At 39.6% G+C, this 25,227-nt stretch overlaps 1 protein-coding gene across 1 annotated transcript in view; it reads left to right on the forward strand.

The window, feature by feature from the left end:
* The window catches only part of Cacul1 (CDK2-associated, cullin domain 1), a 66,176-nt gene that overhangs the window by 9,180 nt on the left and 31,769 nt on the right, over positions 1 to 25,227 (forward strand). Inside the window, exons 2-3 of the mRNA XM_013021938.1 lie at positions 16,689 to 16,815; positions 17,690 to 17,792. Of these exons, the coding sequence (XP_012877392.1) occupies positions 16,689 to 16,815; positions 17,690 to 17,792 (230 nt within the window). The remainder of the gene's footprint in view (positions 1 to 16,688; positions 16,816 to 17,689; positions 17,793 to 25,227) is intronic.

A 25,227-nucleotide genomic window follows, 5' to 3' on the forward strand; every position in this document is an offset into this window, starting at 1 on the left:
CCCTGAGCTTTTTTTCTTAAGGCTAGCATTCTCCCATTTTTAGCCTCAGTTATACTTCTGGTGTTTTGGATGGCTAATTGGAGAATCTCATGGACTTTACTGCCCTCCTGGCTTCAAACCAGGATCCTCAGATCTTAGCCTCCTGAGTAGCTAGGATTACAGGTATGAGCTACCAGCTCCTGGCCAATGTCATTTATTAATCTTGCTTTAAACAGCTCTTTATTTTTTTCCATGTGAAGTGACATTCATGGAACAGAAAAATTAACCATTTTAGAATGAATACTTCAGTGACATTTAGTACATTCAGTGTTGTACAATTAGTCTATCTCATTCCAGAACATTTTTATTATCCCATAGGCATTTGTGTCCATTAGGCATTTATTCTCCGTTCCTTTCTCCTTCAGTTCCTAGAATCATCCAGTCTGCTTTGTGTCTAGGGGCTTACCCATTTTTTTTTTATAAGAATGGATCAAAAGATAAGAAATTTAAGGTTGAGCATGGTGACTCATAATCCTAACTACTCTGGAGGTAGAGATTGGGAGGATCACAATTCAAGGCTACCCTGGGCAAAAAAGTTAGCAATCAATCAGAAAGCCCAGTGTGGTGGCCTGTACCTGTGATTCCAGCTACTCGGTAGGCAAAAGCTAAGAGAATCATGGTCTGAGGCCACCCTGGGAAAAACCCTAAAAATAACTAAAATAAAAAAAGGTTTGGGTATGGTGTATATAATAGAATGCCTACATGGCATCTGTGATAATAAAAAACTGTAGATAGGCACCAATGGCTTATGCCTGTAATCTTAACTACTCCCGAGGCTGAGATCTGAGGATCATAGTTTGAAGTCCCACACCTCAGCCTTGACTTGCCTGTTTTACTCTTCCCATTGGAGCTGGGGTGATGGCATATGCCACAGTATCCAGTTTCTGTTGAGTTGGTGTCTCCTGGACTTATCTGCCAAGAGGGCTGGAACTGTGATCCCCCTGATCTCAGCCTCCTACGTAGTGGGGGTGACAGGCACATGCCACTGCACTCAGCTAACACTAATTGAGAGATGGGTCTTGTATGAATGTCTGAACTGGCCTAGAACTGCTATCCTTCCATTCTCAGCCTTCCAAGTAGCCAAGCTTACAGACTTGAGCTCCCATGCCCAGCAAAGAGAGATTTAATAATGGGAATTAGATGTCTTATAAATCTTTGGAAAAATTGGAAGGCTGGAAGATAGTAAGGATTTGTCTCTACAATTGTGTTCCAGAGATCAAGCAGGGTGCTGTTCTGTTTCCACTTCCACACTGCTGCCATTCTCTCCTTCCCCCCCTCCTTGAGATTAGTGACTTGGCAACAGAACTTGGAGTTCTCTACAGAACTACCAGCAACAATAATGGATCCTTTACTTTCCTTATTGGAACATAATTTACAAAGTATAATTTTTGCTTAACTTTCCATTCACCATTAGCTTTGGATGAAAATAACCTCCAAATTTTAGGAGCTTATATAGCAGCAAGGGTAAAGTTAGTGGCTGTGGCTCTTTATATGTCATCTCTTTGTGAAGATCAGGAAGCTCTTTGGATTCTGAAAGAGATGAAATACACATTGACTTTTTAAAGTTTCTGTTCAGATGAGCAGATCAGTGCATCAAAATGCCACATCTGCTCATACTCCAAGAGTACTAAGTAGGATAGTTTCCTGAATGTGGTAAAGAGGGCGTGCAGCACTGTGGCAATGAGAATAAAATAACAATGAATGAATGAATGAATGAATGATGGTAATAAACCACAACTTGAGGAGACCTAGTATCCCAGTCTATTAATTTTTTATTAATTAATAAAAAATTTTAGTATTAATTTTTTTCATCCCAGATTAAAAAAAAACTTCACAGTATTTTAAGTTGAACTAAATAAAATCCTGTTTTTAAAATTGATGCAAAAATCTGTTAAAAATTGACTTTTGCATTGACTGAAGTTAACTGATTTTGTAAGACCTGAATTGTCCTTCAGTTAACCAAGGCCTACTTGCCATTTTGCAGATGGGCTCACTCTTCCAGGTGGATCCCTTAATGTAAGATACCTACTGTGATGCTTCTGTGATGGTGGTCTTCCAGCTTTGTTGGGAGCTGTGCTGCAGCACACACTCCTCCAGTACTCATCCATGGGCCTAACCTCAGGCCCTTACTGGAACTCTTACCTTGCCTCTTTTTTTAAAAAAAATTAATTTACTTTATTGACATTATAGTGGTTATGTACAGAGGGATTACAACTACATGAGTTAGGTAATGAGTACATTTCCTTTCCTATAGGATCTTCTGTTTTCTCACTGTCTCCCAGTCCCTCCCTCCCATCTACACTTGAGTTGTTCAGTTCACTTTCATTAATGTCTAATGAGCTCCACTGCTGACCCTTTCCCCTTGCATTCTGTGCCCTCCCCCCACCCACCCGAAGATACACATGTGGACATACCATATATAAGGTGAAGAAGACAGAATCATCAAAAAAGTTGTTTCCTTATGTTGGAGGCTTTTTCAGTAGATATATTACTTTATATAAATATGAAGAGGCATTTAGGCATTGTACCTTTGTGTTTCTCTCCTAAGAATATTCTCTTAGTCTCACTATATCTAGAATCCTGTATAATTTGTCATATTCCAGTACACGTTAGATCTAACTTCCACATATCAGAGAATGTGTGCTGTTTGTCTCTCTGTGCTTGGCTTACTTCACTTAACACGATTTGTTCTAGTTCCAACCATTTCCCTGAAAATGGCAACATTTTATTCTTTCTAATGGCTGTGTAACATTCATGTGTATAGGTACCACCTTTTTTGGATCTACTCATCTTTCGTGGGGCATCACACTATTGTGAATAATGTGGCAGCGAACATGGATGTGCAGGTGTCCTTATCATATCCGGGTTCATGATGCTAAAGGTAGATCCCTAGGAGTGGTATGGCTGGGTTGTAGGGAAGGTCTATGTTTAGATTTTGAGGAACCTCCAGAATGCTGTCCAGAATGGTTGTACTAGTTTACAGGTAATGCTGTTTTTTGTTATACCTCTTTAGTAGAGTTTCTGGCCTGGCATTGCGATACTACCTACATTTTTTGTTTGTTTGTTTGTTTTTTTGCCTAGGATTGCTTTGCCTGTTCTAGGTCTTTTGTTATTCCATGTGAGTTTTTGGATTGTTTTCTCTAGCTCAGTAAAGAGCATCATTGAGATTTTGATGTGGACTGCTTTGAATTTGTATGTCATTTTTGGCAGTATGGCCATTTTTCACAGTATTGATTCTACCTATCTATGAACATGGAAGGTCTTTCCATTTCCGATGTCCTCTTTGATTTCTTTTTTCAGATTTTTATAGTTTTTGCTAAAAGATCTTTTGAATCTTTGGTTAATTCCTAGGATTTTTTTGTTTTTGAGACTATTGCAAATGGAGTTGTTTTCATGATTTCCCTTTCTGCTTGTATATTGTAGGCACACAGAAAGGCTACTGATTTTTGTGGGTCAATTTTATTCTACTTTGCCATAGTTGATCAGTTCTAGGAGCTTGTGAATAGAGTTTATTAGGTCTTTTAGGTGTAAAATTATGTCATCTGTAAATAGGGATAGTTTGATTTCTTCTTTCTCTATGTGAATTCCTTTTATGTCTTTTTCTCTGGATTGGAATTCCAGAACTATGTTGAAGAAGAGTGGAGAGAGTGGACATCCTTGCCTTGTTCCTAATTTTAGGGGAAATGGTTTCCCCATTCAGAATGATAGTGGCTGTTGGTTGGTCATATATAGCCTTTATTATTTTAAGGAATATTCCTTCTGTTTCTAGCTTCTCCAAAGCTCTTAACATGAATGGATGTTGTATTTTGTTGAAGGCTTTTTTTTTTGCAGCAATTGAAAGGTAGTACTTGTAGTACTTGTCTTTGGCTCCTTTGATGTGGTGAATTACATTTATTGATTTTCGTATGTTAAACCATTCTTAAATCTGTGGTATGAGGCCTACTTGGTCATAATGTCTGATTTTTTTTTTTTAAATTTTGTTTCTGGATTCTGTTGGCTAGTATTTTATTGAAGAGTTTGAAAATTGTCATCAGAGAAATTGGACTCTAGTTCTCTTTTCTTGTTTCTATTTCATTGAAAGGCTTGAGGAGTATTGATGTTAGTTCATCTTTAAAAGTCTTATAGAATTCTGTAGTGAATCCATCCAGGCCTGGGCTTTTCCTGTTGAAAGACTCCTGATTGCTTCTTCAGTTTCACTGCATAGTTATTGGCCTGTTTAACTGGTTTATTGTATCTACTTGGTTGAGTTTAGACAGTTTGTTATGTTTTCTGTTATATATTTCTGTTATGTTTTCCTTCTTTTTTGTAGTCCTTCATAATTGTTTGGATTTCTTGAATATTTATTGTAATGTCTATGGCATCTCTGATTTTATTGACTTGAATCTCATTTCTTCTTCATCAATCTCACAAGTGGTCTGTCAATTTTATTATTTTGTCTTAGAAAACTAGCCCTTTGTTTCATTGATTTTATATATAGCTTTTTAAAAATTTCATTAATTTCTGCCCTAATCTTTGCTAACTCTATCCGTCTAGTATTAAGTTTGGTTTGTTCCTGTTTTTGTTTGTCTGTTTGTTTTAGCTGTTTTAGTTGCTTCATGAAGTTTTTTTACTTGGACTGTTTGTTTTATGTCTACACGTAGAGCTATAAACCTTTCTCTCAGCACTGCTTTTATTGTATCCCAAAGGTTTCCTTGTGATGTTTTCATTTTTATTGAATTGTAAAAACTTCCTAATTTTCTTATTTCTTCTGTGACCCAGGTGTTAATTCAGTAGTGTGTTATTCAGTCTCTATGTGTTTCTGCAGTATGTTTTTGTTGTTGAGATCTAGTTTGATTCTACTGTGGTCAGATAGGATCCAAGGAGTTATCTCAGTGCCCTTGTATTTGATTTAGGTTCTTTGTGTGTCCTATGATATGATTAATTTTGGAGAATGTGCCATGGGCTGCTGAGAAGAAGGGTAGAATACTGTAGATCGGGTAAGTCCATTTGGGTTATGGTGTCATTTAATTCAGAGGCTTCTTTGCTTATCTTTTGTTTGGTTGACTGGTCCTTTGCTAAGAGTGCAGTATTAAAATCTCCTGCTATTATTGTGTTGGGGTCTATCATGTTCTGTAAGTCCAAAAGTGTTTAACATATTTAGGTGCTCCATTGTTTGGTCCATAAATATTGGCCAGTGTGATTTCCTTTTCATGGATCATTCTCTTTAATTTTTTTTTTGGGGTCCAGTTGTGGGGCCTGAACTCTGGGCCTAGGCGCTGTCCCTCAGCTCTTCAGCTCAAGGCTAGCGCTCTTCCACTTGAGCTACAGTGCCACTTCTGGCTTTTTTTCTTTTTGCTTATGTGGTGCTGGTGAATCGAACCTAGGGCCTCATGCATGCAAGGCAATCGCTCTACCACTGAGCCACCTTCCCAGCCCCGGATCATTCTCTTTATTAATATGTAATGACCTTCTTTGTCTCTTCATACTGATTTTAAAGTGGCGCTGTAGCTCAAGTGGTAGAGTGCTCGCCTTTAGTTGAAGAGCTGAGGGACAACGCCCAGGCCCAGAGTTCAAGCCCCACGACTGACAAAAAAAAAACTATATAGAGCACTCTTCATACTGATTTTAATGAAAAAAATCTGTTTTATTAAGAACCAATATGACTGCCTTCTTGCATTATATATTTGTATGAAAGATCTTTTCCCATCCCTTCAGAATTTGTTTTTATCATTGGCTGTGAGATGGGTCTCTTGGAAACAGCAAATGGATGGATCTTGTTTTTTGATCTAGTCTGCTGCTCTACTTCTTTTGATTAGGGAATTGAGTTATTACAGGAAGATGTGTCATGTTTCCTGCCATCTTCTTGTTTTCCTGTATTTTGCTTCTTTCCTGTGTTTAACTAGACTAGTCTTAGAGTGATTTTTGTCCAGTGCGTTCCCTTGGTTTTGATTGTTTTCTTCAGATTTTGTGCTTCCCTTTAGTATTCTTTGTGTAATGCTGGTTTAGTGTTCATGAATTCCTTTAATTTTTATTTGTCATGGAAGGTTTTAGTTTTCACCCTCAAATGATCTTCAGGACTTGAATTATACCATTCCAGGCTCTCTTTGCCTTGAGAGTTTGTGTGAGAGATCTGCAGTGATTCTGATCTTCTTTCTGTTATAATATAGCTCCTTCTTTGATTTTGCTACATTTAAAATTAATTCCTTTTCTTTTCTTTTCTTTGGTCGGTCATGGGGTTTGAATGCTGGGCCTAGGCGCTGTCCCTTAGAGCTTCAGCTCAAGGCTATTACTCTACCACTTGAGCCACAGTGCCACTTCTAGCTTTTTTCTGCTTATGTGATGCTGAGGAATCAAACCCAGGGCCTCATGCATGCAAGGCAAGCACTCTACCACTGAGCCACCTTTCCAGCCCTAATTACTTGTTTTTAAGTCCAGTGTTTTCACTATGATGTGTTTAGAAGTGTTTGTTCATATCTACTGGGAGTTCTGTATGCGTCTGTCAGGTGGGTGAGATCTCTGTGAAGATTGGGGAACTTTTCTATTATTTTTATAGAATAGGTTTACAGTGTCTTTAGTTTTGAATTCTTTCCTCTTATTGATCCTAACTGTGGAAATTCAATCTTTCAGCCAAGTGCCAATTCTTGGATTTCCCTTTGTTATGTTCTGAGTGTTTTTTCCATGCTCTTCACTTCTTTTGGTCTGGTCCTCTGTTTTATCCTCAACTCTTTATACTGTTTTCCAGTTCATTTATTCTGCTGCCTAGGCATTCCAACTGTGGTTTGCAATAGGGAAATTGAACCTTTTATGTTTCCACGTTCTTTGTTGAGGTCAGTTTTGATGGTGTTATTTCATCCTTACTATTTTTCTGTATGTTCTTTGTCATTTCCTCCTTGCATTCCTCTGTTTTTGGACATCCCTTTTTATTTCATTAGCCAGTTCTCTCATCATTTCTTTGATGGTTCTTTTGTCCTTCATTTCTTCTTCATGTTCCCTATGGTCCTTCCCTGGATTGTTGTTGGCTTTGGGACTTGGTTTGTTGTCTTGAATGTTAGGAAATTTGTAATCTCTTGTTGTGATTTATACATTTGGCTTCAGGTTGTGGTAAGGGTGGTGGTGAAGTGGGATTCTCTGGATATAGCTCTGTGGTGGGCGGGGTGGTCTGGCCTAGATTTAGGCTCAGTGGTATGTTCCCATTATGTGCTATACAACAGTCTAGTGTCTAGGCCCGGTCTGTGTCTGGGGTAGGTAGATTCCTGCTAGTCGTAGTGGGGGCTCGGTCTGGACTGGTGTCTACATTAGAGGAGCTGGGAGCAGCATTCCAGCACCTGGATCTTCTTTGAGCCCTGTGGGGGCCGGAGAGGGGAATGCAGGTTCCCACTGTGTGCTTTAATGTTAGGTTGTCCCTGCCTGGGTCCTGGATTGGGACAAATGTGGGCCTTGGAGGGGGTGGGTTCCCACAGAGCAGCGCTAGAGACTACCCCCCCTCGTATCCGAGGCTGGCACCTTCTTGGTCCTGGACTGGTGTCTACTTCTCATGGAATGAGGGGCGATGGCCTTGTACTGGTGAGGTTCTTGCCCTGGGTTGGCTTGCCTACACTTGGCCCTGGGCTAGCTTGCAATGGGTGGACACACCCACATTGCCCTCCAGGCCTGGTAAGCTCTCCTCAGTTGGCAGGTGCTTGATCTGGTCTGGGGTGGGGGCTGGGGATCAGACCTCTGGGATGGATGTGAGCTTCGGAAGGAATGGGCTCCCACAAATTGTCCCACTGTCTTTTAGTAGATCAGGTTTTTTGTTTTGTCGGTTGTGGGGCTTGAACCCTGGGCCTGGGTGCTGTCCCTGAGCTCTTCCGCTCAAGGTGCTACTTCGTTTTCTGGTGGTTAATTAGAACTAAGAGTCTCATGGACTTTCCTTCCTGGGCTGGCTTTGAACGGCGATTCTCAGCTCTCAACCTCCTGAGTAGCTAGGATTACAGGCTTGAGCCACCGGCGCCCGGCTAGATCCGGTTTTTCTGCAGTGGTTGCAGAGCCCAACCAGTGTGAGTCCCTGTAGTCTTCCCACTGGAAGCGGACTGCGGTGGGGGGGGGGGTTGGGAGAGGGGGGCAATCAGGGAGGGCTCCGGCCTCCTTGCCCTCTTTAAGTGTGATGTCCCTTCTTGGGCAGAAGCGTGATCTGGGCCAAGCAGTGTGGGTCACCACCAGTGCTGGTCTACTGGGGGAGGGGTCCCCCAGCAGGTAAAGTTGATGGCGTTGGTTCTTGGCTGACTGGAGGTGTTGTGAAAGCCTTCTGAGTATGGATGCCGTGGTCTTGTGTTGCTGCTGTGTGCTGCTGTGTGCGCTGGTTAGGTGCTGGTACAGCCATGGGGCCTCTCAAGGCTTAGCCACACTGCAGGTGCCACATGCGGGGTAGGGGGAAGATACTTTGCAGTTTTCCATCCTTGTGTGTTAGGTATAAGTTCCTCTTCATTCCTGTGATTCTCTGTTCATATTTTTCTTGTTGATCTCTTGGGGTGAAGTGTGTTAGGACCCTAAATCTCTGATTAGAGAGAGCTATGGTTGATTCCCTATTGCTTTACCACCATTTGACCAGACACCCTGCCCTTTAAAAAAATTAGATCATATGTCACTGATGAAGCTGTCAAAGCCATTATGATATTTATTATAGGACCAATCCTAGATCTCTAATGAAAATCAGTGTTATTTACTTGTTTTAAACTGCAACAGGATGCTGTAGACCATATGTGGTCATTCTATGAACTGTTAGGCACTAGGCAAAAATTTGCTCATCTGCCTATGTGGCATATCTTGGCAGGGAAAATTGGGCTTCTGTAGTTCTTCCTATGTTGTTGAACATTGACTTAACCTCTGCAGATAGGTAGGTTAGGCAGTAGGTGTGTTGATTAGGTTACCTGAGTGGCATTTTATTTAAGTGATAATTTATTTAGTGTACATCAAGGTGGTATTTTGGCATCTGATAATGAATGAGACAGAAGGTTAGCAATATAGGATAGTGGTACATGATCCGATGCTGTAATAAAGTGTGTATATATTTACTCACAATCTTGATAGCATATCCTTATGATATTCCAGGATGGTGGGATTTGGGGAAAAATAGTCTGCAGTTGTGCTTGCTAGGTTTTACCACGTGTGCCCCTCCTCCTGTGTGTGTGTGTGTGTGTGTGTGTGTGTGTATGCGTAGTTGTGCTTGCTAGGTTTTACCACGTGTGCCCCTCCTCCTGTGTGTGTGTGTGTGTGCGCGCGCGCGCGTGCGCTCACACGCGGCGTTGTCTCTGAGCTTTTTTGCTCAAGGCTGATGTTCCACCACTTGAGTTACAGCTCCACTGTTAGCTTTTTAGTGGGATCACAACCTTTTCCTGCCTGCCGTGGCTTTGCAAAGGATTTCTTAGATCTCTTCAATACTGTTACAGATGTGAGCCACTGCCTTCCAGCTTCCTCTAGTCCTCTTTGATTTCAGTTATTGTTCAGATAACGAGGGCAGATCTTGAACTGTTATCCTCCTGTCTTCCCTTCAGTCTAGCTGGAATTATAGGCATGTACAACCATGCCTAGATAGTGCCTGGGAGCTTATAAAGTGAGACTCCGTTGACTTAGAACTTGCATGGTTAATTCACTGAGTGGAAAAGTCAAATGCTGTTTTAATTCTCTTTCTTTGCCTTGAGAAAGCTTCTGGGATACTTTCTTATATTAATGTGTTAGCATTCCCCTTTCTTTGCAGTTTCTCTGTTATTCCTCTTTTCTTGAATTATTGGTAGTCAATCATACATTGAATTTCCTGTTTAGATAAGCTAAGTCTGTTAACTGTATTTTGCTATATTCTATTTCTCTTAATTTTCTGGAGAGTTTCTTGGTGTGTCCTTCATTTTTTCTATTTCGTTTTTTCTATTTTTCTATTGCGTTTTTAACATTGGCTATATTTTTAATTTTTAGAGCACTTGGATTGCTTTTCTCAAGACTGTTTTTCAATCTGGATGGTAATACAGTTTTTTCAATTCTCTTGAAGCTTCTATTCTCTTACCTTTGTTTTTAGCTCATCAATTTTTGTTTGTTTTGATTTTCACTGAGATTTTTTGCAAATTTTGGTAATCCTTAGCTGTGTAGTCATATTTAAAATGGAAAAGACAATTTGGTAGTTCTGTTTATAGGAGCCTTTGTCAAATTTTAAGTTATTGGGCCTCAGTTTAAGCTAATTGGATGCAGAGTGGCTATTTTCTTGAGGAACTGCCAAATGTAGTGTGTGAATATCTTCTCTGGGACTGTTCTGTGTCTGTAGAGAAGGCTTTTTCATTAAGAAAAGGTAGGGGTGGGTAAATGGAGCAGGAAACAAGTGTATTTCTCTTAGTCAGTGGCACTAAATTAAAGAGAAGGAGCCAGGGTAGTTAGGCATTTATGATACTGACTTTTAACTTTTGTTTAATATATGAGCCCTGAGCTTTTTCTAGGACTCTTAAGTCCTAAAAATTTGTCTTTGTGTTTGTCCAGAGACATAATCTTTTGCAACTAGTCTCCACCCTCTTCCCCCCATTTCTAGCTCTCTGCCTGTAACTCACATGTTGGTTCTATCCTCAACTCTTAAACTTCTCCAGGTCTTGTAGGGCAGGATTAATTTCCTGATTGTTGGGATGCATTTCAGCATCTGCATTTCACTACTGCTACTACAGAGTTCAAATGTCCTTGGGCTTACTGCCAAGGAGAGACCAATCTATTTAAATCCTGGAAGACAGTGAAGATTTTGTTTCTTTGTTTTATTTGCTAGTCTAAGGCTTGAACTCAGGGCCTGAGAGCCTCTCTGTGCTCAATGATAACACTCTATCACTTGAGCTGCAGTGCCATTTCTGGCTTTTTCAGTTTATGTGGTATTGAGGAATTGGACCCAGGGCTTCACGTATGCTAGGCAAGCACTCTACCACTAAGCCACATTTCCAGCCCCCAATGAAGAAATTTTAAACTATTGTAGGTCTGTAATTAGGATAGTTTATATAAGTATAATCTCAGTTGAGCAAATACTTTCTATTTTGAATTTTGGATTTTGTGAGAGTTTGTATTCGGTGGAATTAGTACCATAACTCATGTCTTGATTCTCTCATATTCCAGATGAGATCTCTCACTTGTAGTTGTAGAATGGTGTTGTGCAGTAACTTTATAAGGAAATAGAAATGTCAATTTCTATTTCTAGAATTTGTTTTTTTCTTTTCTTTTCTCTCTACCACTTGAGCCACAGCACCACTTCCTAGAATTTGTTTTTTTTTTTAAGACAGTACTGATGGAAGAAACTTCCTTTTTCTGTTGTATTTCCTCAAGTTACAACTTTTATAAAGTTTTTGGACACTTCATATGAAGTAAGACAAAATAGCCTGTGTAGCTTCTGATGGTTGGTATGTTACAACTTCATCTGGCCCAAGGTGTTTTTTGGGGGGATGGGTAGCAGCATAGAACCCTTAAAGAATAGATTACTGATAGCTGGGCGCCGGTGGCTCATGCCTGTAATCCTAGCTACTCAGGAGGCTGAGATAGGAGGATAGTGGTTCAAAGCCAGCTCTGGCAGGAAAGTCCATGAGACTCTTATCTCCAATAAACCATCAGAAAACTGGAAGTGGCGCTGTAGCTCAAGTGGTAGAGCAGTTGCCTTGAGCTCAAGAGCTGAGGGACAGTACCCAAACCCAGAGTTCAAGCCCCATGACTGACCAAAAAAAAAAAAAAAAAAGAGTATGTTACTGAGGCTAGATGCTGGTGGCTTTCACCTATAATCAGAGCTACTCAGGAGGCTGAGATCTGAGAATGACAGTTTAAAGCCAGCCACTGCAGACAAATTTGAGAGACCATTATTTCTAACTAACCAGCAAAAGCTAGAAGTGGAGGTATGGCTAAAGTGGTAATGTGCTAGCCATGAATGAAAAGCTAAACAAGAGCCACAGGGCCAAAGTTCAAGTCCCAATACCTCGGGGGAAAAAGTGTTACTGAGGACTTAAATTAAAACAGAACATCGATGGTTATGTGTTTGAATGTAAATTCATGTTTGCCTTCATGTACTCTTAGGAAGGATAACTTCCTAATATGCACAGAGACATTTTCAATGTCCATAGTGCTTACATTGAAAAAACCAGGAAACTTCAAACTTAGAAACTTCCCCCAGACACCATTTAAAAGAATTTAGTTTACTGTAAAAAGTTACTTCTTTAGAACTTAACCTTAGCTTCTCTCTTCTGGCAAATAGAAACAAACCTGAGTAGGAGGTATAGCTTTTGTTTTTTCTCCTCATAAAGCAGAGTATTTAATGTATTTGCTTATTACTTTTTAATATTTTTAAAACTGATTTAACTTAGTTGTTCCTAAAAGAGCAACTCAGTACCATTGTTGACTTCATAGCAAGTTGTTTTTCTTTTGAAAAAACAGCTGGGATTTTCTTTTTAAAACACTGATGATCCTTCTTACCTCCCACCTAGTTCTGATTCTGAGTATCCTCCTCCACTTCCAAGGGCTTCCTCCCTCCCATTCCTAAGGTTTTGTTCTTGGCCTTCAGCTCCTCTTCGTCTAATACTTGAAAGAGTGTAGTCATCCCTTGTGCTTGAAGGAGCAGGACATTCTGCCCAGTGCTGATGTTTTGTATAACATAGATTAACTACATTGTTACTGATAGAAGAACAGGAATACTGATAGCAACCTAAATTCCTCCTTTAGAAAACATACACATTAGGTAGGCTTAGGTAATTTTGCTCTTTTCTCCTAGTTCCTTCTGACTAATTGGTTGTAATTACAGTTAATCCACACAGTTATATCTCAGATATAATTTAGCCTGTTAAACTTGGATTATTTTATAATTGACGTGACCATAGTGTTAATGCTTTTTTATTTTTATTTTTTGCTAGTGTGAGAGTTTGAATTCAGGCCCTTGCCACTCAGGCTCAGTTGGTGCTCTACTACTTGATGCATACCTCTAGCTAACTTTCTGCTGGTTATTTTGAATATAGAGTCTCTTGAACTTTACCACCCAGGCTGGCATTGAATCACAGCCCTCTGGGAACTAGAATTACAGGCCTGAGCCACAGGTACCCAGCTAGGAGTCAGTTCCAAGTAAGGGGTTCTTGAGGATACATAGTAAAATGTGAATCCTTGATATAAAAATAATTCCTAGATATACTCTTAACATTTTCTTATATTTACTCCTTTATTTGACTCTCCACGTTGTTGATGACAGAGAACCCCTTACTAGCAATTCTAATAAGATGGATATAGTTGCCTTGCTGTCCACACAGTAGCATTAGGCAGTGGCTTTCAAACTCAGCAGCCTTGAGGATCACTGGAGGTGAGTATGTTAAACAGATTCCAAGGTCCCACCCATCTACCCACCCATCACAGATGGTTCCCAACCAGTCTATTTGGGTTGGGTTCTGACAGTTTGCATTTGCAATAATTTTGAAGATGCTCTCTGGCTGTCAGTTTGACAGCCACTGAGAGAAGGTAATGATTAGTCTGTGCAGTAGACCAAAGTCCTGCCTGCTGTGTAGCCCTTGCATTTGAGTTTGTAGTATTCTCCCACCTCCCTTTCTTTCCTCCCTGCCCTCCCTTTCTCCCTCCCTCCTTCCTGAAATGATTTTGCTAGGTTATCTAGACTGGTCTCCTCACTTCTGGGCTCAGGTCTTAGTCTCCCAAGGTAGCTGGGACTACAGACATGTGACATTGTGTCCAGCTCAATAGTGCCTGGTCTTTCTAAAATAGCTAAAAAAGTAGTTCTTTATTTTCAATTGGAAAATTTAACCTAGATAACAATTTAGTAATTTAGTAGTGAGTTCATTTGTTTAGATCCCATTCTTTATTTGTTTCTATTTAATGATACTGCATTAAAAGTTCCACAAAAGAATTGCAAAAGGTAGACTGCTTTAACTTTCTAGAAATCTGTATTTATTCTATAACCACATGTAATGTCTATTGAAAAAGAGACTGATGTTATATACCAGTGTATTGGTGGTAGAATTATGAATGAATTTTACATTTTCTACTTGCAGCCTTTCTCTTAAACTGTCAGCCTATACCATCCCATGTCCCATGTAGCCTTTATAAGTTGGTAATCTATTTCCTATACATTGCATGAATTTTGGTTACTGTTTCTTGTGGTCAGTTTGAACCTTTGAATGGTCAGAGAGTTAAGGTGATTTCATTTCTGTAGCAAAAGGCTATAATTCAGAATTACCACCCCTCCACACACACTCATTTGTTAGAATTGCTAGTAAACTGAACAGACTACTAATGGCTTTCATTTTTTTTTAACCAGGGATTGGATTAGGATAAGGAAATAACACTGAAAAAATTTCCTGGGCTGGGAAGGTGGCTCAGTGATAGAGTGCTTGCCTTGCATGCCTGAGGCCCTGGGTTTGATTCCTCAGCACCACATAAGCAAAAAGAAAAAGCTGGAAATGGCGCTGTGGCTCAAGTGGTAGAGCGTTAGCCTTGAGCTGAAGAGCTGAGGGACAGAGCCCAGGCCCAGAGTTCAGGCCCCATGACCGGACCCTCCCCCCCCCAAAAAAAAAATTCCTGGCTTGTCATTGTAAGTGTGGGCAGTAGGCAATGTGAAGAGACTTTGCACCAACTCTTGATTGTTCCTCAGGCTGTCTCTGGCTTTGTAGATGCTTGTCTGAGCTCTGTTCTCTTGTTCTGTGGTGGGATTGGCCAGTCTTCTAAGAAGAGGTAACAGTTTTTAAAAATCTTTCTGATTACATAAGAGAAGGTAGTATTTTACAAGCTTGTAACACTTTTTATAACATTTGCCAATCTCCCTTTTTAACAGGGCAAGTAAATTTCAGGCTCAAGATATTTAGCAGGCAGCAGAATTTTTTTTTTTTCTCTCTCTCTCAAGGCTAGCCACAGCTCTGCTTCTGGCTTTTGGGTGGTTAATTGGAGATAAGAGTCTCATGGAATTTCTTCCCTGGGCTGGCTTCAAACAGAAATTCTCAGATCTCAGGATTCTACGTTTGAGCCATCAGCACCAGCTATATTTTTTTAGTCATTTTTTCACACACAAATAGTTTCAAGCATAAGGGAGTGACCCTTGGAAGCACCTGTAGAGAAGTTGGGGAAATGAGACAGAAGGAAAGGAAGCAGATGAGTAGAAATGTGGGAACTTCTTGTTGCTAGATTAGCTCTCTCTACCGTCAAGTTACATCACCAGCCTTAGCATAAGGCTGTATTTAAGATTATGCCATGTTTTGTGAATCTTTAAATTCCTCTTATGCCCTTTATTTTACCATAAGGGTGATGTACAGAGAAGTTAGTTATGTAAGTAAGGTGGTAATGAGTAAATTTCTTGTTCAATATTGTTACCCCCTCCCTCATTTTTCCTACTTTCCCTCCCCAACTTCCCACTCCCCTCACATGCCCTTTAAAATTAAGTAAAGATGAAAATGCATTGATTTCAACAAAATACTGAATAAAAACAATAGATGGAATTTCAATGACTATGTTTAGAAGTTAATAGTGACAATACTCAGGCAAATACCTTTTCCTGGTACTTCTGCTAGTGGTTAGCCATGTATTCTGGAGGAAGCCACTTTACTCCTCCCCCTCCCCTTCTGGTAGCATAAACATTATTATTATTATTATTATTTAGTAGTTGTTAGCTCCTGTCTCCATGGTAAAGATAGATTGTTTGGGCAACTTTCCTCCCCCCCCCCATTCTCTTTTGTTTGTTTGTTTCTTTTAATGATACTGGGGTTTAAACTTAGAGCCTTATGCTTGCCAGGCAAATTCTTTTACTTTTTGCCCAGGGACATGCCTGGGTGCGATTTGACTATATTAGGTTTCTCTCAGTATCTAGGATAACAGGTGCATACCACCATGTCCAGCTCTCCATTGAGGAGGAGGCTTGGAAACTTATCTGCCTAGGCTGGCCTCAAACCTTGTCTTCAATGTCTAAGCCTCCCAAGTAGGATTATAGGCATGCTCTTCCAGCCTTCCCTCCCCCCCCCACCTTTTTTTTTTTTTAAAGAAAACAGTACTTCATTGTTGTGAAGTAACTGTCACCCTAGATTTCAAAGTTGTAGGGAAAGTTTAAGTAATTATAAGATGCATAGTGAAAGAATGAACCTGTCAGCAGGAAAGATCCAGGCCATTGGCTTGTTTTGGGTTAGAATAATCCAATTCCAGGTAGTTAGAGCCTGAGTTAGAGCTGTGGTGATGTAGTGGTGATATCCAAGAGCTTGGCAGGTTTTCTGGAAACCTGTTTTGAGACTGTAGCCACCTAGACTTTAGTCCTTATAGTCCTGTCATTAGGTAGATTTTCCCAGGGTTGACTGTTGCTGTCCATAGTTTCCTAGAACCTTCTTGTGGTGTGTTGGTAGGCCATTTTGCCACATTACTGACACTGTATTGAGGGTCATGTCATGTTTGAGAATAACTCTGCTAGTGAGCAAAGCTTATAAAAAAACTGGAAAGGAAACCAATGATATTTGCTTGTTTTGTTATTCTTAAAAGATGAACAGTCTCATGATAGTTTCTGTTAAATTCATGATTAACATCACTGACCAGTATTCTTTGCCCCTCCCCTTAACTACAATGGGATAAGTAATGGAAGGAAGAATTTGGCTGAGAGTACACAGTTGCTATGAGTTGCATTTACTATACATGTGGCACATAGTAACATTCACTTTACTTTTTACTTGTAGTAATGAATGTTATAACTATTGAAGATTATAAGAGCACATACTGGCCAAAATTGGACGGTGCCATAGATCAGCTTTTAACCCAGAGTCCTGGTGACTATATCCCCATATCCTATGAACAGATATACAGGTAAGTCAAGATTTAATTTGCCTGAGTTTGAAATGACATACTGAGGTTTAGGTCAGTTTGAGTTATGACAGTGTGCATACATGTAATGTAAAATATGAAATTCTAGGTATGTCTTTGGATTCAAAAGTGGTTTTCAAATCAAGAGAGGGAAAATTGGATCCCTAAAAGATTTCCATGTCAGCTTGCCACTATGCATAGCACAGAAACTGCTCTGGGCTGTGAAAAAAAGCAAGAATGATGGAAGTATGTCATGTAAAACTAGGACTTGTAGTCCCACAAGAAGACCTTGGTTTAATCCTTTCATATTTGACACAATTCAAACTTATTTCCCAGCTTCTGGTAAATGGAAGCAACAAATTAGGAAGTAGGATGGGATATGAGATGAACACAGTGACAGGAGGAAGAAGTAGCAGCTTTGTCCACACCGCTGATATACCGAGGTGGTATTGTAAACATGTTTGTGAATTAGAAACTTTTTCTTTACTGATTATCACACACTTCCTTATTTTGGCATTTATGAAACAAAGGTTTATAAGGAGTTGTCATATTCAGACCCCAGACCTCAATAATAGATTGTCTAGATTAATAGATTTTTATTTATTTTATTTTTATTGTAAAGATGCTATTTTATTTATTAATAGATTAATAGATTTGCTAGTGCTGACCAAATATATACTGTACTGCTGAGATTATTTGTAGCTGGTGGTGATACTTTTCCTGTCTGAACACTGACTGGGGGAGGGGAGATTTTTATTAGAAGTTTTGGTTGGTCCTTTGCGTTAGTGATGAATTATTTGATCAGTGATTGAAAGTATGCTTTAGCTTTACACTGAACTAAGTGCTTCTTTAACTTGATTTTTCTTTCTTTTTGCAGTTGTGTGTATAAGTGTGTATGCCAGCAGCACTCAGAACAGATGTATAGTGACCTGATTAAGAAGATAACTAATCACTTAGAGAGAGTTTCAAAGGAGCTGCAGGTAAATAACCAATTGTATTGATTTTTGTCTCTTTAGGTTTCTCCATGTGGTTGGAATTTGGTTGTTTAATATATGTTCGGAATCCTGTTCATTTGATTATGATACAAAGTTATGAATATTTTCTAAATGAATATTGATCAAATTATCTGATTTTGTTAGTTTGAAATTTGACATGAACTATGAAAAAATTTAATTGAATATATTTTATATCTCAGCTATTTTACTACCTTGTCAACATTTATTTAAAACCCTATTTTTCTCTGTTACCTTAAATACTCACTGAACTTTGTAATACAAAAACAGATACACAATGTACTTTAGTTTTGTATTATTTAGTTTTGTATTATCATCTCTAAAGAGCAGTTTGTCCACTAGTTTCTAACATTTCCCAGTATGCGTCTTAGAAGTCAACAGTTAAATCTGGGCAAATGGTAGGAAATCTTCCACTTAAGGGGGAATTTGGTTACTGGTTCCCAGCTCTCCCTTACAAGCCTGCCTCAGTGAAGTAACCAGTGCCTAGATGTCAGATACTAGCTTTATGCCAGGGCTAGATCTCAATTGAGTTCTGGTGTCAGAAAACTCACCCAGAAAGAGATGACCAGGGTTACCATTCTGGAATGACCACACTTCCTAGAAAGTGCTGAGGCATGCCTTATGCTTGGACCTTGCTCCTCATTTGCCTTGTGGCCTGAGATGTCTTATTCTTGTTCATACCAGATAGTTGTTGCACTAAGTAGCTTTTTAAAACAATTAATTTAACCAGAGTTAAATGTTATCAGTATATATTTACCTTTTCTATTGTTAGGACAAATTGTTTTCTTTGTCTTTTTGCTTTTAAACACAAAACACTGATTTAAAACACTGATTTAGTGCTTGGGCACTAAATATACGTTGTAGATAAAATCTAAGAACCATGCCTTGTAGCTTTTAGTGATTTTTTCCCCCCTAATTCTTTGTGTGTGTTTGTGTGTGTGTGTCTGTGTGTACACGTGTGTACGTATGTACGCACACGTGCCAGTACTAAAGCTTGAAGCCAGAGCCTCGTGCTCTCACTTAGCTATTTCTCTCAAGGCTGGCACCCTAACACTTGAGTCACACCTTCACTCCTGGCCTTTTGCTGGTTAAAGAGTCTCTTGTGTTTGCTGAGACTGGCTTTGGACTGTGAGCCTTAGATCTCAAGTCTCTTGAGGAGCTAGGATGTGCCAACCAGCTCCCAACTTTTTAATTTTCAACTCCATTCTTTCCCTGAATTTTCACCCGAGTACAACTTATTGCCAAATCCCATTTACGTCCTGCCCCTCTCTAGCCCTTCTGTACACTCACCAGTTCCCTGATTTCTGTCCCACTATCTCTCACATATCATTTCTTAAATCCTCATCTCCCTGGGTTGCTCTACTTACTTTACTATTGTGTCTTTGATTGGTGGGTATTTAGGTTGCTTTTTTTAATTTTTAATTTTAATTTGTCAAGGTGATATACATAGGGTTACAGTTACATAAGTAAGGTAGAGTACATTTCTTGTAGAACTTGTTACCTCCTCCCTCATGTTTCTCCCATTTTCCTTACCCACCAATCCCTCCCCCAGGTTGTACAGATCATTTCCAACATATTGTTGTGTATCACTGTTGTATCACTTTGTCCTTTGTCTCATTTAGATTGCTTTTAATCTTTGTTACTTATAATACCACAATGAACCATCAGTCTTGTAATTCAATTTGGCTGTGCCAAATTACAAGCCAGGTGAAATAAATTTTACTGGAATGATTCTTTACAGGAATGATTCTTGATAAAATTAAAGCTAGATTAAGAAGAGTGTTGAGCTCAGGGCTGGGAAGGTAGCTCAGTGGTAGAGTGCTTGCCTTGCATGCATGAGACCTTGGGTTCGATTCCTCAGCACCATATAAGCAGAAAAATCTGGAAGTGGCACTGTGGCTCAAGTGATAGGTCCTAGCCTTGAGCTGAAGAGCTGAGGGACAGCACCCAGGCCTAGAGTTCAGGCCTCACAACCAGCAAAAAAAACAAACAAAAAACAGTGTCTCTTTTAATGTTAGTATGTCAAAAACTATCAGTAATTGTAAAGAATGTATAAAGATATATATATAAAACCAGAGACTTTATTTATTTTTTATTTTTTTATTTTTGGTCGGTTGTAGGGCTTGAACTCTGGGCTTGGGTGCTATCCCTGTGCTCTTCAGCTCAAGGCAAGCATTGTACTGCTTGAGCCACAGCACCATTTCCAGTTTTCTAGTGACTAATTGGAGATAAGAGTCTCAAGGACTTTTCTGCCCTGGCTGGCTTTGAACCATGATCCTCAGATCTCAGCCTCCTGAGTAGCTAGGATTACAGGCATGAGTCACTGGCACCCGGTGAAAGTTTATTTTTATAGTCAGTACATATCCCACTTTGAGTTTAGCACTATGGTCCTATAAAAAACAATAACTATCTTGTTTCTTTTAAAAAAATGCCTTGCTTCAGAATTATCTCTTTTTCTGTCTTGATTGCTTGCTTTTTTCTTTCTTTTTTTTTTCCTGTGATACTCAGAGTTGAACTCAGACCCTTTATGCATTAGGCAAGTACTCTGCTACTGAACTACAACTTCCTCAGCCCTAGTTTTTGTTTTTGTTTGTTGAGACAGGATCTCAAGACTAGCCTTGAACTTTTGAATCTCCTGTTTCTGCCTTCTAAATGGTGGGATTACAAGTGTGTATCATTTCTTTTTTCTTTTTTTTTGGGGGGGGGACGTCCAGTCATGGGGCTTGTACTCTGGGCCTGGGCGCTGTCCCTCAGCTCTTCAGCTCAAGGCTAGTGCTCTACCACTTGAGCCACAGCACCATTTCCGGCTTTTTCTTTTTGCTTATGTGGTGCTGAGGAATCGAACCCAGGGCCTCAGGCATGCAAGGCAAGCGCTATACCACTGAGCCACCTTCCCAGCCCAAGGTGTGTATCATTTCAACCAGCTTCAAATGGTTATATTTTCGAAGAGTGCTATTGAATAATAGCTATAAACTTTACAGTGAAGAGTGACAAAATAATTAAGAGCGAAGGAACCTATTGTCTCAGCTTTGCCATTCAGCAGTTATATGCCTCTTGACTAAATATTTTGACATCACTTTTTAGAGTTTTACAACATTTTCATGGATTGGCTTTCCTGAAATATCTGTGGGCTGGGTGGCTGGCTCACACTTGTAATCTAGCCACACAGAAGGCTGAGATTTGAGGATCGAGGTTTGAAGAAGTCAACCCATTCAGGAAACACGAGGAGACTCTTATTTCTAGTTAAGCAGCAGAAAAGCTAGAAATGGAGCTATGGCTCAAGTGGTAGAGAGCTAGTCTTGAGCAGAAAAGCTCAGGGACAATGTCCAGGCCCTGCATTCAAACATCAGTATGCGAGCACATGCGCACGTGTAAAATGTATGTGATTCTTTTACATCAAGTTTTTTCTTTCTGCCCTCTTCTTCTTCCTGCCTGGCAAAAACCTCTTCCTTCTTTCTCTCTTAGTATTAAACCTATGTCCACCTGTGGAAAGCTTTCCTGGAACTCCTGTACTCCCTTCATGATAGAACAGAATGAAACAGAACAGACTGTTGGCATTCTTTTGTTTATGGATCCATAGTCTCTTGGCAGTAACACCTATTAAGGCAATAGTTGTGTTAACTGTTTTTGTGTTAATGTCTTCACTGGACCTCCTTTGAGGACTGTGACTTGTCTTTTTATTCTAAATGTCTTATGCATCTGTAACTGAGGGAATGCCGAGTTATCTTGAGTGAATGCTCAGCAGCTAAATCTGTACCAATGAAAGAGTAGCATCAGTGGCATCGTATGACTGCTTTATTTTTTAAATGCTTAAGCTTTTTGTTTGTGTAATCTTTACTTTGTAGAGTTCTCATGGAAGTTGTCATGGAGGACAGAACAAGAGTATATGCTAACTCATGAGCCAGAACAGAGCATTTGAACAGAGCATTTTATTTGCATCCTGGTTTTTCATAATACATTTTTTGAAATTATCTTTAGTTGTATTAAATGGCTATCATTTAACATGTTAGTTTATGTGTATTGCATCTTGATCAATATCACCCTTTTCATCATCCTTCCCTATACCAACCCTACCTTGCCCCTCAGTTTCATAGGATATGCATTGAATGTTATGACTGCATTCTTCCTCCCCCTTTCCTCTCTTTGTAGAAATTTTTGACCCAAAATATCAGCTTGGGTTGAGTTTCATTTGGCAGATAATCAGAGATTATGTGCTGGACTTGATAAATCAATGAGATGGATCTACAGGGCATCAGCTTCTATCAAGGGCATCTTAAGATAGCTGGTAGCTTGTGTAGTTTGTCATATCCTGTTGGAAACTTTGAAAAGTACTGTATGAAATAATGTTCTGTATTCCCCAGTGTTTTTCAGAATTGCCTTTTACTGTTTAATTATTTTCATTTGTTGAACCTAAATATTTTTATATAAAAGCACAATCTTGTATAGCTTTAAAAAAGCATTTTTTTTTGATTTTGGAAACAATTTTCTACCCCTTTTGTCTACCCCTTTTGTAACTTTTTGTTGTTGTTTTTGAATTAGCAAAACTACCTAATAACTAGCCCAACCCACTCGATCATATTTTACTGATTGCCTGCCTATCAGTACTCTTTTATTCCCTGATGAATTATGTGAAATTGTGATGGTATATTTTGCCTTTATTTTAAAATACCCCCTCCTTAACATCTCTCCTTTTTTTTTTGTTCGGGCATGAGGCTTGAACTCTGGGCCTGAGGACTATCCCTCAGCTCTTCAGCTCAAGGCTAGAGCTCTACCACTTGAGCCACAGCACCACTTCCAGTTTTCTGGTGGTTAATTGGAGATAAGAGTCTCTCAGACTTTCCTGTCTGGATTAGCTTTGTACTATGATCCTCAGATCTCAGCCTCCTGAGTAGCTAGGATTACAGGCGTAAGCTACCGGTGCCCAGCTCTCTTCTTTAAATGTCATAATGAAATTTTATTTTTCTTCTGTATTACCAGGGCCTATAAATATCCAATTCTGATTTTTTTAAATTTTTTTTTTTTTGGTCGGTCGTGGGGCTTGAACTCTGGGCTTGGGAGCTATCCCTGAGCTCTTCAGCTCAAGGTGAGCACTCTACTGCTTGAACCACAGCGTCACTTCCTGTTTTCTGGTGGTTTATTGGAGATAAGAGTCTCACGGACTTTCCTGCCTGGCCTGACTTTGAACCGAGATCCTCAGGTCTCAGCCTCCGGAGTAGCTAGGATTACAGGTGTGAGCCACCGGCACCCAGCTTTTGATGTTTTATTATACAAATGGAGTAGTTAACTTTACCAATTGGCTTACCAATTTAGTACATAATATTTGATTAGTTTTGGAAAGTTCTGTTGAGGTTGTTCAGTATTAGACCAGGACCTACACTTGTTTTACTTCTAATAGATACCTCATATTCGTGACTAAATCTAAATTCATCTTCACCCAAATCAGTTACTTTTCAGACTTGAGGGTTCATATTCCTCTCTGATTCCTTTGTTATTATTATTTTTTGGGTCCAGTCATGGGGCCTGAACTCTGGGCTTGGGCCCTGTCCCTCAGCTCTTCAGCTCAAGGCTAGCACTCTACCACTTGAGCCACAGTGCCACTTCCGGCTTTTTTCTTTTTGTTTATGTGGTGCTGAGGAATCGAACCCAGGGCCTCACCCATGCAAAGCAAGCGCTCTACCACTGAGCCACCTTCCCAGCCCTCCTTTGTTAGTTTTGACTACTTGTTTGCAGGTGATTGAGAGAGGTGGTATGGTACTGTTCTGCTTCATGTTCCAAGTGAGAGAGATGATGTGATACTGTACTGCCTCTCACACCTCTTTTATTGCTATTACCATCCTTTTCTTTGTCTTTACTGGCTGATGCTGCATTAATACAGTATTCTCTTAATTGCTTGCCTCTTTAGTCTCTTCCTTTGGGCAAATGGCCTCCTAAAATACCTAATACAAAATGTGCTTTAGTTATCTTTTTGCTATTGACTTGTAATTTAAATCACAGAACATACTTTCATGATTTAAGGTCTTTCAAATGTTAGGCACCACATTATGAGGAGCATATATAATCATTTTTGTACCTAAGAAGACAGAACAAGTGAACAACAACAGAGATAGAGAATATTTGAATAATCAAGTAAACATGACTTATTTAATTGTAGAGGGAGCATACCTTGGTGTTCAAGGTAACCTAGATTATTTACAAAATGATGGAGGCTTACTTAATCTGGTCCCCTGGTGAGGATAATATGATACAGATGGTATGTAACATGAGCAAGAAAGAAAACTTTGCCGTGTCTTTATTATGTTAGCTTTTTGTTGTTAATTTTTTTTCTAAATAGTCTTTAAGTAGTCCAGGTTGGCCTTGAACTTGTGATCCTCCTGCCTCTGCTTACCCCGGTGCTGGAATTATAAGCATGTCTTACTTTAATCTATTTTAAAATGTATTTCTTTTGGAGTAGGCAGTCCCGGGACTTGAATTCAGGGCCTGGGTGCTGTCCCCTGAGCTTTATTCAAAGCTGGTGCTCTGCCACTTGGGTCACAGCTCCACTTCTGGCCTTTTGGTGGGTATTTTGGAGATTAGAACTTTTCTGCCTGGGCTGGCTTCAAACTATGATCTTAGATCTCAGCCTCCTGAGTAGCTAGGATTATAGGCATGAGCCACCAACACCTGGCTAAAGTTTATTTTTTATTGAAATGAAATCCGTGTACCTAATATCTACCCTTTTAACAGTTTAGTCATTTTTTTTAGTGTAGTCATACACTTGTACAGACATTACCATTGATCTTAGAACATTTTTAGTCACACAAAAAAAGAAATCTAGTACCCATTAGGAATCAATCCTCCTCTTTTCCCTTAGTCCCAGGTGACCATTAATCTGCTTGTAGATTTGCCTATTCTGGACAGTTTGTACAAATGGGATAACTTAGAAGTGTTTTCAATGTTCAGTCATGCTGTTGCATAGTTAACACTTAATTTCTTTGTTGCTGAATGCTATTCCACCATGTGGATGTACCACTGTAGTTTAAACTTCATTTAAAAATTTTAGGTTTCAAAGCCGGGCGCTGGTGGCTCACGCCTGTAATCCTAGCTACTCAGGAGGCTGAGATCTGAGGATCTCGGTTCAAAGAGCTGAGGGACAGCGCCTATGCCCAGAGTTCAAGCCCCATGACAGACAAAAAAATAAAAAAAAATTAGGTTTTGAGCTTTATTCTTTTTCTTTGGATCTTTGGATGTATTATGTTATTTATTGTATTTATTTATTTTTGTTGGTTGTGGGGCTTGAACTTAGGGCCTGGGTGCTGTCCCCGAGCTTTTTTTCCACTCAAGGCTAGCGCTTTATCACTTTGAGCCACAGCATCACTTCTAGTTTTCTTGGTTATTTGGAGATAGAAGTCTCACAGGCACTCAT

The sequence above is a fragment of the Dipodomys ordii genome, unplaced genomic scaffold (genome assembly GCF_000151885.1).
Source record: "Dipodomys ordii isolate 6190 unplaced genomic scaffold, Dord_2.0 Scaffold58, whole genome shotgun sequence".
In the NCBI taxonomy this organism is placed as follows: Eukaryota; Metazoa; Chordata; class Mammalia; order Rodentia; family Heteromyidae; genus Dipodomys; species Dipodomys ordii.